Here is a 16,097-nt window from a genome sequence, read left to right on the forward strand (position 1 = left end):
AATGCAGCTGAGTCTGGCCGCTGTGTGCATACGGTACAGCCCCTTTCTACAAGTTCCTGAAAGAATCAAGTACTAAACCCCGACGCAGATACCGCATGTAATGATTCACGTACCTTCAGTGCACAGAGAGGAGGACAAGCTGCGTGCCGTCTTTGGGAGATTTGAGAAAATCGTGACAAATCAATTTCTAGAATATATAAATAACTCCTTTACTAATTAATAGGTAAATAATTTAAATATAGATATTTCTCTAAAGAAGACATAGAAATGGCTGAGAAGATAATGCAAAGAGGCTCCACATCACTAGTGATTAGGAAAATGCAAATCAAAACCACAGCGAGACCCCACGTCACACCACCTAGGACGGGCTATAAATAAAAAAGACAGTAACAATCAGGAACTTTCAGATATTGCTGGTGCAAATATAAAATAGAAATGGAAATTTTCCAGAATGTTTCCACATTGGACAACACTCTGGCAGTTTCTCCAAATGTTAAACAGTTTGCACACGACCCAGCCATTCCACCCGTAGGGATCTAACCTTCAGCAATGGAAACACGTCCACACACAGATTTGTGTTGAAGCAGCGTGAGACTGTTCATTATTCATAATAGCTGAAAAGGAAATGACCCAAATACCCTTCAACTTGTAAAGGCATAACCAGAAAGGGAGAGAAACCAGTACGTGGTACGACGTGGGGAACCTCAAACACCGTACAGAGAGCGCATACTGTGTGATTATGTGAAACATCCAGAAACGGCAGATTTCTAAGGCAGAAGTTCAGCAGTGGTTGCCTAGTGTTGGGGTAGGAACAGGCTTTAACTGTAATCACACAGAAGCATTTTTGGGGATGCTGGAAAAGTTTTAAAACTGAATTATAATGAAGGTACAACTCTGCATAGTCACAAAATCATTGTACACTCAAAATGGATGAAAATGATACCTCAATAGGGTCTTTAAAAAACTGCGGTCAGACTTCCTCCTTCCCTCTGTTCTTCGCAGGGGTCATACCTTCATCGTGGTCTGCTGGCTCACCCGGCCGCCTGGCCACCTCTCCTTCCTCAGGATGGTCCCTCACAGGCTTTCCAGATAAAGCACTTGCATGCCTCATTCCATCTTGGGGTTGGTTTCCAGCAGATGCCGTCTTCCAGACACAAATCTAAAGCTGCAAGGAAAACGTGAAAAAAGCTGTATTACAAACACTAACCAAAAGAAAGGAGGTCCTCTGTGTTGCTATCAAACGCAGCAGACACGAGGGTAAACTGCATAGCCAGAGAAAAGTGGGTATTTTATAATGGTGGAAGGTTCCATTTGTCAGGAGGATAATACACGTAAAGTGGTAGGTCCTGACAACAGAGCCTAAGAAACCGACAAAACTCTAAGGAGATAACAGACGATCATAGTGGGAGAGTGAACATACATCAGTAACTGATGAAGACAAAAAGTATCAGTAGGAATATTTAATGAGCATGATTAACAAACTTGTCCAAATGACAGTATATTTTTTAAACCCCAAAACTTCTGAATGTACATTCTTTGTAAGCACATGTATAACCTGTTTAAAAATTGACTGTCACTGGACCATAAAAGAAGTCAACGAATTTCAAGGAATTTAAATCATACAAACCATCTTCTTTGATCCCAAAACAACCTAAGCTAGAAATCAATAACAAAAATATACACAGAAAATCCCCACTGTGCTTGGAAATTAAAAACTTTCGTGATGTGCCCATAGGTCAGAGAAAAAAATCAGAATGGAAATCAGAAAGTGATTCAAACCAAATGATTAGGAAAATACTAAACTCAAAACTTAAATAAAAATTTAGTTTTTCTGAAAATACTATTAACTTGATAAAACAACTCTAATGAGAATATTCAAGAAAAAAGTAAAAGGAATTTTTCACCTTCAAAAGAAGAAATATCAGAAATGATAAAGGATATCACTACAGACCTTGGAGACATTAAAAAGATTAACTGGGTATATTACGAACAGTTTGATGGTAATATCTCTAAATTTGAAGATGAAATGGACAAATTCCTAGAAAATACATAACAACCATCATCATTTGTGGATAAGACTAGAAATCCAAGAGTCTACAGATAAATGATTAAAATTAATCAGCGAGCATGGCAGGGTAGCTGGTCACGTCAGTGTACCAATCAGTCTTGTTTATATCAATAACAGAAAATACAATTTTAAAAGAATATGACAAAAGGCACATATGACATTTATATAGAAAACTATAAAATTTATTTTAAAAAATTTAAAGACCTCAATAAAGGCAGAATAGAAATTGGAAAATTTAATACTGTAAAGGCACCAGTTCTCCCCAAATTGATCTATGGAGATGCAATGCTATCCCAGTCAAAACACCTATAGGATTTTACATTTTGTTGTGGAAATTGACAAGCTGATTCTAAAATATATGTGGACATACACAGAGCCCAGAATAGACAAGACTTATCCTAACCGTTTATCTTGAAAAATTTCAAACCTACAGAAATGTTGAGAGTACAAAAGAACACCATATAACCTTCACTTAGACTCAATTGCTAATTTTGTCACATTTGCTTTATCTATTTACTTTGAGATAACATACCATTTAAAAGTAAATTACAGACAAGTATTTCATCACATACCTCCCAAGAATAGGATATTCTTCTACATAAGCAGAATATCACATCAAAGAAACTCATCATCGATACAACAATATCATGTAATATATGGTTTATTTTGAAACTTCTCATTATCCCAACAATGTGTTTATGGCTCTCCCCACCCCGGGCCCTACCAGTTCAGGTTCCAATCAAAGACCACACATTTAAGCTATAATCTCTCCTTACTGTGTCCTTTTATCTTTGATAGACCCTCTGATTTTTTTGTCTTTTGACATTTTTTTAAATGCTGGGCCAGTTGTTTATACTATTCCCCATTCTGGATTGGTATATTGTTTCCTCCAGATCAAACACAGGTGACAGGGTTTTAACCAGCATAACACAGGATATTATGTATGATATTTTGTATGTGCCACACTATCCCACCATTTCAGTTTGTTCTATTACTGGTGACACTAAGTTTGATCACTTGGTCAATTTTGGCATCCATCATTGTGAGACTACATTTCCTCCAATGTAATTAACAAGTTATCCGCAGAAGGTTACTTTGAATCCTGAAATCACCTCCTTTTCCAACAAATTACCACCCAATGGTTTTAATATCCATTGATGATTCTCATCTGAATAAATTATTAAATTAATGGCTGCAATCTAAATTTAAATTCTATTATTCTGTCTACATTTATTTGCTGCTATTCCTTCTGTCGCCCCTAATTCGCACCCTCCCTTCCCCTTTCTTTAGTCTCTTGTGGACTCACAGATCTAAGATGTGTTTTTAAAACGTGGTGTGTAAAGACTGAAATCGGAACAAACCAATACAACAGGATCATGAGCCCAGAACATAACATAAAATGCATTGGTAATATTTGAAAAGATCAGTCAATGTGACTATATGTAAAAACAAAATACTCTGTTCTTTAAAAGACCCCCTTTAAGGAAATGAAAGGACAACTAGCATGGGAGAAGATATTTCCAACACATAACTTGATGGAGGGCTTGTATCCAGAATAAAGTACTCACTCCTACAAAACAGTAACAGACAACCCGCAAGAAACATAGGCAAGAGACCTGAACACTCACTTCACAAAAATGGATATCCAAATATTTGGTAAACATACCAAAAGGCGCTGTCAACCTCTAGTAATCAGGGAAATTAAAACCAGTGATAAGGACTCAAATTTTAAAATGTTGGAAGATCATGGAACATCGATTGAAAACTCCCCTACACTTGTGGTGGAATTTAAGTTGGTAAATTTAGAAAACAGCTTGGTGTTATTTACCAACGTCGAACATGCCCATCCTTACGACCCAACAATTACACTCCTGGTGTGTACCCGACAGAAGTGTGTGCAGGGCACACGCACAAGACTTACTGCAGCACCGAACAGCCCCCAACTGGAAACAATGCCAAAGCCCATCCATTATCGGCAGAATAAACCATTTGTGGTACGTTCATGCAATCACTGTTCTGATGCTATGAGAACGAACCGTAAGTACAGGGAAGAACTTCACAAACGATAGCGAGCAAAAGGCAGACGCAAAAGAACACGTGCTCCGGTTTACGTGCGACAGGCAGCTAGGAAAACAGGCAGAGACTGAGTTAAGCCAGTGCACAGGCTCGGACACCCGGAAGGCGGTGACTTTCGGGGCGGGAGGAGGGGGCGCGTGGGAGGCGTTAGGGGAGCGTCGACTTTTCTGGCAAGGTTTCACTTTTGCCTGAAGTCTCCCGTGAGAAGACACACAAGCTTGGAGAGCAGTAAGAAATAGCGTGAGCCTCACCGGGGACCCCACCGGACATGCAAACACAGCACCAAGAAAGCTCCAGGATGGCGCGTAGGCTCGGGCGCCGACAACTTCCGGCGTGGGCCCCGCCCCTTGACAACCACCAATAAGCAGGATTGGTTCCCGCTAGGAAGAGGCGGGAATAATGGGCGGTGTCTCTAAAGGCCAACGAATGGTTTACCCTCTAGGAAAAGACGTTTATGGACCAATAGGGCGCAGAGGACGAGGCCCCGCCCATAAGCCTACTGAGCCAATCGGCTGGGAGTGGTGAGTGGGCAGGCGGCGGCTGCGCGACCCAGTGGAGTCGTGCGGCATGGCGGGCGGGGCCCGGGAGGTCCTCACGTTGCAGTTGGGACATTTTGCGGGGTTCGTGGGAGCGCATTGGTGGAACCAGCAGGTGAGGTCTCGGGGCGGCTGCCCCAGCGGAGCCTTTGGGACTTCCAGCCCTTACTTCCGTGCTGCCTCTCTCGCCACCCGAGTCCAGTCCTTCCTGTGCTTCTCCAGGATGCTGCGCTGCGCGAACCGACCGACGCCAAGGAGACGCCGGCGGAGTTGTGCCCCGACGTCCTGTACCGGCCCGGCCGGACGCTGCACGGCCAGGAGACCTACACGCCGAGGCTCATCCTCATGGACCTGAAGGGTGAGGCGGCGGCCGGGTCAGCCCGGTGCCCACTTTCCCCTTCGCTTGCCAGTGGAGTCTCTAGCGCCCATTCGCTTCAAGGCTCCCAGACCGCACTGGGCTGAAGCACAGAGCCCAGGAGCCCAGGGAGACTGACCGCAGTAGGCCTCCACCCGCGGGACGCAGGAAGGCACACCTCGGTTCCCTTCCCGAGCCATCTCGGAAATGGGCTGCTTGGCCCTGGAGCCAGTGGTGTGTGGAAGTGGCACTCCTGTACGACCTTGGGGTGGGCCCTTCGCCTCCGGTCCCACAGCTAAGGACAGGATGGACTCTGGAGTCGCCTAGGCCAGGGTGTTGAACAACTCATGTCTGTTCAGGAAAATCTGGAAGCACCAAGTGCTGGTGACGGCAGACCGTCAGGAGATGGGGTTAGCAGGCGTGGAGGGACGAGGCTTTGACCTAACATGGCCTGTCATTTTTGTGCAGGGAGCATGAATTCCCTAAAACAAGAAGGCGGACTCTACAGGGACACACAGCGAGACGCTGCGATAGCCTGGTATTGGGGCTGTTGGGAGAGGAGTGTGGGTGCGCACAGGAAGCTGGGGACGCGGCACCTGTGGCCAGGACCCGTCTCCAATCTCTTTCAGGGAGGGGAAGCTCACCACACACACAGAGGAGCTCCATCCGAAGAACCCTTATCTCCAGGACCTTCTGAGTGCAGAGGTGAGGGCCTCGGCCCTGAGCTGCAGGCCCAGCGCTGCCACCATGCCTCACTGGGGCACTGAGTCACCTTCGAGGCCCGAGGGGGATTTGGGGAGAGGCACCCTTTCCTCCTAAAGGACCAAGGCGTAAACAGAAAGGAGGCTACAGGGTGTGGCCACCAAAATCGGGGAGTAGAAATCCACTTTTGTCTGTGGGCTGCTTGGAACTAAATGGAGACTTTTCCCATCCCTCCAGGGAGTGCTGTGTAGTGATGGTGTCTGGAGGGTCAAGTCCATTCCCAGTGGCAAAGGTGAGACTTGTCCAGGTTCTGCAGGATGGGGGCTGGGTAGATCAGGGACCCCGAGCAAGGCACATTTCCTCTGCTTTTCTTCAGGTCCCGCTCCACTCACCACTGCTACACCTCCAAAGCCACGGATCCCCACTGAGGGAAGCATCCAAGTCTGGTCAGACTTCCTCAGAGTCCATCTCCATCCTCGGAGCATCTGTATGATTCAGAAGTACAACCACGATGGGTACGGGGGCCCAGAGGCTGGGGGTGAGAAACCGGGGCCCACCCATGGTGCATGAGGCTCTTGAAACCACCCTCCGTGCCCTCCCTGAGAAAAAGACCTCAGGGCGGGGTGGAGGGGTGTCCAGTGAATCCTGGGCTCTGTCTATAAATGGCAGTGAAGCAAGTCGCCTGGAGGCTTTTGGCCAAGGGGAGAGCATCCTGAAGGAACCCAGGTACCAGGAAGAGCTGGAGGACAGGCTGCACTTCTACGTGGAGGAATGTGATTACCTGCAGGTAGCGGTGTGCACGGAGGACATGGGGCTGGGAGCTTCCCTTCCCATCCTGTCCCGTCCCACCCTCCATCCTTCACCTCTCCAGGGCTTCCAGATCCTGTGTGACCTCCACGATGGCTTCTCTGGGCTGGGCGCTAAGGCCTCAGAATTGCTTCGAGATGAGTACACGGGGCGAGGAATAGTGACCTGGGGGCTGCTCCCCGGTCCCTACAGTCTTAGGGTGAGTAAAATGTGGGGAGAAGAGGCAATGAGAGCCCAGTGAGAAAGTTGCTCAAACAAACTACTCTCCTTTCTTTCAACAGGAGCCCCAGAAAAACATCTACCGTCTCTTGAACACAGCCTTCGGTCTGGTGCATCTGTCTGCTCACAGCTCCCTGGTCTGCCCCTTATCCTTGGGCGGGAGCCTGGGGCTGCGACCTGAGCCCCCCGTCCACTTCCGGCACCTGCATTATGATGTAAGGCTCAATGCTCTGGTGACAGCTCGTGACAGGGACCCTGGGGACCCTGACTCACCGAGGCAGCCTGTCACTGGCTCCACTCTTGCAGCCTCAGCTTGAACTTAGCAAGGAGGTGGCCTTAATTCCGGGTCCTGTGCTTGCCACCATGGGCCTCACACACCCGCTTTGTCCCAAAGCCCCGGACCTCTCTGCCATTACCATCCTGCCTGCACTCGTTTCCAGCCCCGAAAGGCAATTGCTCTTCTCGGTATCCTTTCCAGGCCACTCTGCCCTTCCACTGTAGTGCCATCCTGGCCACAGCCCTGGACACAGTCACCGTTCCTTATCGCCTGCGTTCCTCACCAGTTTCCATGGTCCATCTGGCTAACATGCTGAACTTCTCTGGGAAAAAGGTAGGAAGCTTCAGGCGGGGTCGGGTCGGAGCCGCGACAAAGCTCTGGGACTGGATCTCATCCTTCTTTTCAGGTGGTGACAGCAGGAGCAACCATCCCCTTCCCCCTGGTTCCAAACCAGTCCCTTCCCGACGCCCTGGTGCAACTTGGAGGGGCCGCCCCGTGGACCCCGCTGTCTGCATGTGGGGACCCTTCTGGAACACGGTGCTTTGCGCAGTCAGTGGTGCTGAGGGGTCTCAACAGAGCGTGCCACACCAGGTGAGCTGTCCTTTTCTCCCTGGCACCTCCGGACAGTCTAAGGGCACAGCCCCTTTCATCGCCACACCTCCCCCCCCCCCCTTAGCCCGATTCAGCTGAGGGCCTGAGAACAGAAGACTCTTGGTTCCTTAGCACGCTGCCCCAGACTAAGGTGCTCTGGCTTTGTCCTGGCAGTCAGCTCCCCCCAGGGACACCTGTGCCCTCCGTGCTCCACGCGTGCGCCACTGGGGAAGAAGTCCTGGCCCGGTACCTGGAGCTGCAGCAGCCTGGAGCCAGGAGGTCAGTGCAAGCTCTCCGGGCTGCTCCCAGACCTCAGGCCCCCTCAGGCCCCGGCTCCTCTTACTGCCGCCCTCCTTCTTGCCCCCCAGCTCTTCCCATCTGCTGCTGACGCCCTGCAAGGTGGCCCCTCCTTACCCCCACCTCTTCTCAAGCCTCAGCCAGCAGGGCTCGGGCCTGGACAGTCCCCCAACCGGGGCAGGTACGTAGGACGGGAAGAAAACCACAACTTAAGCGTGGGAGCGGTTTTACTCTGTCCCCTCCTGGGTAAAGGTACTTAGAAAGTTCACAGTCAAACACTCCTTTATTCACGCTGGTTCCTGAGAACTGCTCTCCTCTGGAGTACTGGTCTACTGAGGGGACAGCCCACAGACTGGCTGAGCCCCTCTGTACACGCGGAGTCCCAGGGGAGAAGACCCCCGTGACAGGTCTCCCCGCCCTCTCCTCCACAGCAGTGGACAGCGTCCCCGTCCTTGGGGCTCTCTGCTCCTCTTCCTCCTTGGATCGGACCCTGGGTGACTTGGCCAAAGAGCTCACCAAAGTGGACCTGCGGCGCTGGGCCAGCTTCATGGAGGCTGGGGTGGAACAGGGGGACCTGGAGGAGCTGCTCCACGAGCTCCGCAGCCTGGCCCAGTGCTACCAGGGCGGGGACAGCCTCGCGGACTGAAGTTCCGGAAGGGAAAGTGGGTGTACAATAAAAGTGCGGATGCAGGCGCTTGGTGTCGGGACTGGCTACACCCACACGCACCTATGACATGTAGGAACACTGCTCAGATGACAGAACCACGAGTGTACGCTCGGGACAAAGAACGGGGGCGGGGGCACGGAGCTGAGCCTGTCCCTCGACGCTGTGTATGTACAAAGTGGACGTCCAAGGTCTTCAGAAAAGACAGTGATGCGGACGGCAGAGCCCTGCCAGCCTGCCGTGTCCTGGTCCTTGCCCGCTCCTCAGCTGTCCACTGCGCTCAAAGTACAAGCACCGTGTCCCTCATCAGGGTCCGGGGCCTGGGTCCTGTGCAGGCGACACCGGCACGCTGCCGTCTCACTCATCCAGCTCTTCCTCGGACAGAAGGTCCCCGCGGTCAGACAGCTGGTCGGCGTTGCTGGTGCTGCCTGCGTCGTCCTCATCCTCAGAGCTGGCCTCGCACGCGGTGTGGAAGAGCTGCATGAGTTCTCGGAAGCGGTGGCACACCTAGGACGAGAGGGGGCTGTTCCCTGTGCCCGAGCTAGTGGCACGTCAGCAGGAAGCACGTGGCCAGGCGAACGGCCTGACTTGTCCCGCACAGTAAGGGCTGTGTCCTCACAGAGGACTCGGGGGGAGGTGTCCTCACAGACGGAGACTCAGGGTAACGTGTCCTCACACAGACGGGGACTCAGGGTGAGGTGTCCTCACACAGAAGGGGACTCGGAGTAACGTGTCCTCACAGATGGGGACTCGGAGTAACGTGTCCTCACAGATGGGGACTCGGGGTGAGGTGTCCTCACAAAAGGAAACAGGGTAACGTGTCCTCCTCCCACGAAAGGAGACTCAGGGTGAGGGGCTGTTTTGCCCAAAGTCGCACCCTCCCAAAAAAAAACGACTGGGATCTCTGGGGCCGCTGCCTCGAAATCTTCTAGAACCAGTGCCACCACCCTGAAGAGTCAGGCCTTTCCTTGGGGCCCACCTTTATAGTCACAGTGGGTGTCACCTCCCGGCTGGCCAGCCTGTCCTCTTCTTGCCAGGCCCCCCGTGGTGCCCCCCACTCACCTCGGTGGGGGTCTTGTTTCCAAGCTGCTGGGAGATGACGCGGAATGTGTGCGGCTGCGCTCCTTGCTCCTGGCACACGGTGAGAATCACACGGTCGGCTTCCCTGTAAGCACACGCCGTGGTCAGTCCTGCATCGCTAACCGCTGCGTTCCATGCACTTTCCAAACACACACGTCCGGCCCTACCCACCTTGTCCACAGGACCACCTTTTCCCCAGTGGAGCTGACCTTGCTGTTGTTGGCACATACTGTGACTTCCGTGGCCTTTGGCGGTGGCTCCCCCTCTGGACCCCTGCCCTGCATTCCATTGTCTTTAGTCAAACCGCCTCTAGGGGCTGAGGGAGAAGTCTCTGAGGTGTCAATTCCTGATGAAGATTCATGGACAAGGGCGTTCTTTTCTGACGTCTTCACCCCAGCTCTGCCTGAAGGCAGCCAGCTCTCATGAGCGTCTGGTTTCCCAGGCGCCTGTCTTCCCCCTAAGTCTCTGGTCCTCGAGGAAGCAGGACTTGGGAAGGAAGCAGGGGGGTCGCCAGTTCCAGGCCGTTTCCCAGTTTCTGAGGCATCCCAGACCAGCATGGGAACGTCCGACTCCCCTGCAGCCTTCTGGCCGCCCCCCTCGTGCAGAAGCCTGGGGGACGCCTCAGGTCCAGCCTGGCTTCTCCCCACGCTGGCTGGCACAGCGCCAGTGCTGGAGGGAAGCTGACGCGGCTCTGGTGAGCGGGCCGGTGGGCCATCTGGGAGGAACTGCCGGTCTGAAGGCGTCATTTCTTGAGGGGACAGCGAACTGCTCCCCAATGCCGGTCCTGCTTAGGAGAAAACCAGGACTTAAGGGTCTGGCCAGGCCCCAGTGCACCACAGGCTCACGCAGGTAAGCACGGAGATCAGTTCTGATCTAAGGCGGGGCTGGGGGCTGAGGGCACAGTGGGAAGACAGAAAGTCTGGCTGCCAATCTGAGAAGAGTCTAGAATGCGGATCAGCGGGGCTGGCCACGGGGGAGGATCCAGGCACGGGAACACGAGCACGCCTGAATCCTGCTGATTCTGCATGCGGACGGAGGCCACGCAGGGAAAGCTAAGGCTGGACGGGAGAAGTGTTTCCCACCGGTTTGTCACTAGGAGGGGTGGTAGCCCATCGCTAAAAACTCATTTATCCAGGGTCAAAGCTGTTCTTGCTTGAACCGTGTGACAGTAAGACACAGAAAGGGAGAAGGCCGGGGCGGCCGTCGGCTCACTCACCTGGCACGGGCATCTCTCCCTTGCGGGCACTCCTGCCAGCCCTGCTCGGGGGGGCCTCAGTGCCCCCCCGCTCCTCTGGACCATCCTCCTCCGTCCCATCCTTGCTCTGCCCAGCTTCCTTAGCAGCAGGCACAGGACTTGTCTCTCGGGGGGGGCTGCCGCCCACCAACTCTGGAGGCTCCTTGCTCTTGTAGGACTTGCCGTCACAAACCTGCAGGGATGGCCTTCTGGGTCACGGGCGTCTTGACTTCCTTGGTCTTAGGGGCCGACCAAAGGAAGGGGCGCTGCCGTGAGCTCAGCAAGGCAACCAGGACGCACTCTACCCGGCTGGCCAGGACGAGCCCGGGCACTCCTGCGGACGCGTTTCCGCTGCCCACCACCCTGGCTCTAGAGAACCAGACCACCTTTAGGGGCTGCGTCCCTGACACAGGTTTACTTCATTGGGGAAAAAAATCTAAGACAGAACTATCTGAAGTGGTAGAGTTTTTTCCAACTCCAAAAGCTTTACCCATAAGATTCTCTTTAAAAAGCAAAATCCATATGTTTTTAAAAGATTCTATGTGTGTTCTGTGTGTCTGTAATGAACTTACTTGTATCTGTACACAGATATAAATAAGGTCCACACCTGTGGCAGGAACAACGCCCCAAGCAGCCTGGGGTTGCCCTGGGCACCCGTCCCCTGCTCACCTTGCCGCTGCAGTGACTACAATTTCTGCGTTTGTTCTTCTTCAGCCTGGAGTCAGGGCCTCCTTCATGGCAGGGACACACGCAGTCCTTCGCCCCGTCTGGCCACTCAGCCTCCTAGGAGAGACCTGGGCTTGGTCAGCTGCCCAGCGTTTGCGGTTCCGAGTGAGGAAGCTAAGCCCGCCCCGGCGCCCGGCCTTTCTGCGATCATACACCATCTCCTCGCGTGGCCTGAGGAAATCAACGTCGACCTCGAGGAAAGCCTATTATGAATCCCGGAAACATCCTTAAATGACCCAAAGACTGACATGTCCCAGTTGCCCAGACGTTGAGGAAATATTTAAGTCAAACACAGCCTGAGGCAGTCACTGGAGAGCGCCCTCCTGAGCTGCGATCTACTCACTCATCTGTCTGTCTGTCTGTCTGTCCCTGTGCCCTGAGGTCTCCGCTGTTCTCCCATCCCCTGGAGGAGGGCTTTGTACAAATGGAAGGCTCACTCAGTGACACTGTTCAATAAACCCACGTACCACTACTGTCCCCACTGACGGTGAGACAAGGAAACAGAGAGACTGAATAAACAGCCCAAGGTCATGCAGCTACCTCGAGTCAGTTTTTCCCCAAGAAAGAGCAAAAGACATGGAGTAAACGGACATGGAGGAAAAACGCGACTTCTTGAGAGCAGTGAGAAAGCGCAGCCTGCAGCTGGCTACGTGGGGTCCCATCCTAGCCGTGCTCTTAGGAAAAGCGAGACCTGGCCATGGCCTCTGTCTTCTGCTTCCTCTTCTGTAAACTGCAGAGGGGAGCGCTGTCTGCACAGGTTACTGGGCGTCAGCTGAGTGATAACCCATGAAAAAGCTCCCAAGAGATGCGTGATACTTGGTAACACAGCTGAGTGCCAGCTGTGATTATCATTCAACTGGGAGTCTTGGCTCTATTCCTTCACATGAACACAAAGGCAGACATGAAGACCCAAGGGCAAGAGAAACAGCTGAGCTAGGAAGACCGGGAACAGGTCCTTCTGGACTCCCCAGCGGCTGCACTTTGCCCCCACGGGCTCTGACGCCTGCAGCAGCCTCGGAGCCGAGGCCTGGCGCCATCCTAAAGCGGACATTTCGGCAGAGGCGCAAGACGTGATTCGTGAAACGACACCAATGAGCCCCGTACCTTGTCGTGAGTCGGGGCCCCCGTCTCCTTTCTCCTTTTGCTCTTCGATGCCGTGGGTATCTTGGGAGGCTCCTCTTCCTCTTCCACATCAGGCAGTGCCACTTCCTCAAAGCCATCAAACTGGGCAGAAGTTGGTGCCACTCAGCACGGACCAGCCGGCAGACGCCCCTCGTCTGCCCGCCCCCCCCCCCCGCCCTCCTGCAGCCTCGGCCTGTACCTCATACTCCTTCTCCTCTGTCCAGTTGATCTCTTCAAAGTCACCCATCCGGCTGGCTGCGGGGCGCAGGTGGTCAAAGAAGATGGAGAACTCGTCCTGGAGGTGGTGGTGCCCCTTGAGCAGATGCCACATCTGTGTCTTGAGCTGGGAAGAGTTGTCGGCACAGACAGATGGAGTCTGCAGAGCCCGTCAGCCTGCATTGCCCATCCACCCCAGGGACGGATTCCAAGCTCTGCTTTCCTAGTCCCCTGGGAGACACCGACGTCCACCTGGACAGCCGAGGACTCTGCAGCCCCTCTCCCTCCGTGCCTGGCTACACGGGAGGGCTGTTAGCAACAGGTGTGACTCCTAGTGACAACACTGCCCCTGCCCCACTGACCTCCAGCTCGGGCACCACCCAGCCGAGCCCATCACCTCCCTCCTGGAACTTCCTTCCAAGGCTCTATGGCATTCCTGAGCATGAAGACGAGTCAGCCTGAGAATCCCTGCCTTCATCCCCTCCAGTAAGCGCATGGTACCCCAAAAGCCGCTCTAGACCAGTTAGGGGAGGGTGAAGGGAGAGGCCCAAGGCCCAGATGGTGGTGGACGAGGCCGGATGGGAAAGGTACCTCCGTGACCTCCTGGGGCGGACAGTCCGCACAGCTCTGCAGGACCTTGATAATCCTCTGGTGCTGCGATGGGTTCTCCGCAAAGCAAATTTCCAGCTGCCGAAGAAACTTGCGACTCTTCTCAAAAGCCTGCTGCTCCTCAAACTACCGGAGTGGAAAGAGGGCGAGAGCAGTCACCTACTAGAGCTGCTAGAGAGGACTCGACGGGCCACACGAGCCGAGACGACGAGGCCAGGCACGAGGGTGCAGGGCTCTGGTTGGCAAAGCCACTCTCCTAAGACCCAGGCATCGACCCGCCCTGGGTCTCTGGGGTCTCGTGGCCCCAGGCAAGTAAGATGTGAAGGAAAGAGTCACGATGCGGACAAATCTCACGGTGTTTATTGCTTCATGGACTGTGAAATCAGGCACTCAGGCCCATGCGGCATTTCACTGTTTACAAAGAATTTTCACACATCCACTCATTTGTTCACAACACAGGAACAGAAGACTGGCGTGGTTTGCACTACTCCATTACCATCTAACTGCCTGAAGACACCCAGAGTAGTCTCAATGTACCCTTTATTCCCAGGACAAACACCCAGAACCCCTGGGACATGCCCCTTGGTTAGCTCCTCATTCTCCAACCTTCCAACGTCACCTCACCACCTGGCCTTCGCAGCCCAGCCCACCGCGGGTAAAACGGCAACATGCCCCTCACCCTTCACCTACAACTCCCAGGTCCCCTTTCCTGCTTTGTTTTTCTATAGAATGGTATCACTCTAAGGCATTATATGCTACATATTTTACTGTTTATGTCTATTTTATAATTTGCGTAACACACATACTTGACTGTTTATCATCTAACTTTCCCCATGAGGATGAAAACTCCACGGGGGAAGGATTTCGTCTTCTGTAGTTACCACAGTCCTCGTCCCTACGACTTCGCCTGCCACGTAGTAGGCACGCATTCCCTTTTGCTGACTGCACGCCTGCTTTACAACAGTGACAAGCAAGAGGCACCTGATTTAACCACAGTCTTCAATGGCAACTAGTGGTAACCCCCACCCCGCATGGGAGAAAATGGAAGAAGGGGGTTGGGGGGGGGCGGCCCATGGAGAGACGGCTCTCGGCGCCTCGCCGAGTCGGGACAGCGGACAGCGTCACGCAGCTCCGTTCATCCCGTCTCGCTCTGAGCCACGAGTCTGGCGCTGTGTGCCCATCTACTCACCAGCCCGCAGGCCAGGGCCTGCTCAGGCAGCAGGAACGCGGCGAAGTCCTTCAGCAGCTGGGGCCAGTCCTGGAGCAGAGCCTGCAGGCTTCTGTAGAGATCCACCGCTGTGCGCCGCTGGGAACCTGACTCGAATTCATAGATGACCTGGAGGAAGTCCTCGTACTTGCCAGGGACGTGCTGCAGGGCTTCTCGTACCTGTACAGGAAGACGTCAGTCGCCAGTGCCCTCCTTTGGGCCCCAGCAGAAAACAAGGGCACCGAGGGGGGAGGAGGAGTTACTGCCGGGGAGCCCCAGGATTCCTCCTTCAGAGGCCCCTCCCCCGACAGGCCCTGAGATCTGTTAGCAGACGACATGGAGCGCTGAGCAAGGAATAGCTCCCCTTCTGCAGTGGGCCACCGAGAGGCCTTCCTTCCCCAGGGACCACGGCCCACCCCACAGAACCAGGCCGGCTTTTCTCGAGCTCACAGCCCTAATCTCGCCTTCCTGACTTCAGCTCCACACGGAAATACATAAGGAATTCTGCTACATCTATCTCGGTGTGGATTATCCGAGGGTAAATAACAGAGATTAGGACTGTTAGCAAAACATCAGGAGACAAGAAAAAGCCACGGCTCTCACTGCTCGCCCTCCACTCTGCTGGGGGATCAAAGCAGTGTTAGCTGGCGGAGGAGCCAGCTGCCAGGAACAGGCTGCTTCACGTCTCTGAAAGTCAAGGTGCTTCCCTGAGATCCACTCTCTGGCCAGTGTCCAAAGGCCTTTCTGCTCAAGCCCAGCGCTCGGGAAAGGTCCTTCTTAGCCCCGCAGTGAGGTCACAGCCTCTCACCCATGATGGCGGTATCATCTTTCCCCAATTTCTGATGTGAGGTACTAACAATCACCCTGCTTGGCACTGACTTCCGTCTCCTTGTGGTTGTCGCACACAGATCTCAGTGATTCCAGGAGGGCAAAGGCAGAGGCACACAAGGCTGTCGGGCAGCCCGGAAGGCAGTCTCCATTTTAAGCACTCCTCCCTTGAAGGAGAAGCGCCCCCTTCAGTGGGAATGGTGGAAACAGGAAGCCGCATTTGCCTACCCTGGTCAGGTAAGCCTGAGCAAAGGCCAAATCCTTCTGCTCCCTGAGTGGGTCCCGCTCGAGAATGTTCTCGTCATACAGCAACAGCAGCTTGGACGTGTCCTTGCTGGCCCGGGCCCGACTGCCGCGCTTGCTGCGAGCTCGATGGCCGCTGCGGCCCTTGCCGGCAGCCTTGCTGCTCTCTCCTAGAGCACACGTGAGAAGGGCTGTGTCTCCGCCCCTGAGCCCCCAGCCCACCCACCCCACCGACAGTAT

The 16,097-nt window shown here is 53.5% G+C and overlaps 3 protein-coding genes across 9 annotated transcripts in view; 1 reads left to right on the plus strand and 2 right to left on the minus strand.

Annotated features, from left to right (window-relative positions):
* ASH1L (ASH1 like histone lysine methyltransferase) overlaps positions 1 to 4,496 on the minus strand; it is a 142,512-nt gene extending 138,016 nt beyond the window's left edge. The window contains exons 1-2 of the mRNA XM_074318857.2: positions 4,396 to 4,496; positions 944 to 1,165 (exon numbers count right to left, since the gene is read on the minus strand). The gene's annotated coding sequence lies outside the window, so the exon portion shown is untranslated. The remainder of the gene's footprint in view (positions 1 to 943; positions 1,166 to 4,395) is intronic.
* Positions 4,497 to 4,637: 141 nt separating this feature from the next.
* On the plus strand, positions 4,638 to 8,621 carry MSTO1 (misato mitochondrial distribution and morphology regulator 1). 4 transcript variants are annotated; one of them, XM_074318873.2, is made up of 14 exons: positions 4,638 to 4,795; positions 4,903 to 5,038; positions 5,504 to 5,573; positions 5,665 to 5,740; positions 5,975 to 6,029; positions 6,114 to 6,252; positions 6,407 to 6,524; positions 6,609 to 6,743; positions 6,823 to 6,978; positions 7,242 to 7,373; positions 7,447 to 7,631; positions 7,764 to 7,910; positions 8,000 to 8,109; positions 8,360 to 8,621. In XM_074318873.2, exons 1-14 carry the CDS (start codon positions 4,712 to 4,714, stop codon positions 8,572 to 8,574), a joined length of 1,758 nt encoding a protein of 585 aa, XP_074174974.1. In that variant the 5' UTR covers positions 4,638 to 4,711; the 3' UTR covers positions 8,575 to 8,621. The 4 variants fall into 4 exon arrangements, with proteins under 4 accessions (XP_074174974.1, XP_019566662.2, XP_074174975.1 ...); XM_019711103.3 differs by having other exon boundaries at positions 7,806 to 7,910; XM_074318874.2 differs by having other exon boundaries at positions 6,826 to 6,978.
* Positions 8,193 to 16,097, minus strand: part of GON4L (gon-4 like) — a 46,663-nt gene continuing 38,758 nt past the window's right edge. For 3 of the 4 annotated variants that reach the window (XM_019711100.3, XM_088799643.1, XM_019711102.3), the window contains 10 exons: positions 15,843 to 16,027; positions 14,769 to 14,966; positions 13,562 to 13,705; positions 12,954 to 13,097; positions 12,737 to 12,856; positions 11,576 to 11,689; positions 10,889 to 11,099; positions 9,844 to 10,456; positions 9,655 to 9,757; positions 8,193 to 9,099 (listed from right to left, as the gene is read on the minus strand). In XM_019711100.3, the coding sequence (XP_019566659.3) occupies positions 8,950 to 9,099; positions 9,655 to 9,757; positions 9,844 to 10,456; positions 10,889 to 11,099; positions 11,576 to 11,689; positions 12,737 to 12,856; positions 12,954 to 13,097; positions 13,562 to 13,705; positions 14,769 to 14,966; positions 15,843 to 16,027 (1,982 nt within the window). In that variant the 3' untranslated portion in view covers positions 8,193 to 8,949. The remainder of the gene's footprint in view (positions 9,100 to 9,654; positions 9,758 to 9,843; positions 10,457 to 10,888; positions 11,100 to 11,575; positions 11,690 to 12,736; positions 12,857 to 12,953; positions 13,098 to 13,561; positions 13,706 to 14,768; positions 14,967 to 15,842; positions 16,028 to 16,097) is intronic. The other variant, XM_074318860.2, reaches the window with a different exon arrangement.

The sequence above is a fragment of the Rhinolophus sinicus genome, chromosome 7, assembly GCF_057876585.1.
Source record: "Rhinolophus sinicus isolate RSI-liver-muscle chromosome 7, RSI-T2T, whole genome shotgun sequence".
Classification (NCBI taxonomy): domain Eukaryota; kingdom Metazoa; phylum Chordata; class Mammalia; order Chiroptera; family Rhinolophidae; genus Rhinolophus; species Rhinolophus sinicus.

Bases quoted from the DNA above. Each gene is read 5' to 3' on its own strand.
- MSTO1 (XM_074318873.2), top strand. From the start codon at position 4,712: ATGGCGGGCGGGGCCCGGGAGGTCCTCACGTTGCAGTTGGGACATTTT. The intron at 5,039-5,503 runs GTGAGGCGGCGG...ATTTTTGTGCAG, and splicing joins CATCCTCATGGACCTGAAGG to GGAGCATGAATTCCCTAAAA. The intron at 6,979-7,241 runs GTAAGGCTCAAT...TATCCTTTCCAG, and splicing joins TCCGGCACCTGCATTATGAT to GCCACTCTGCCCTTCCACTG.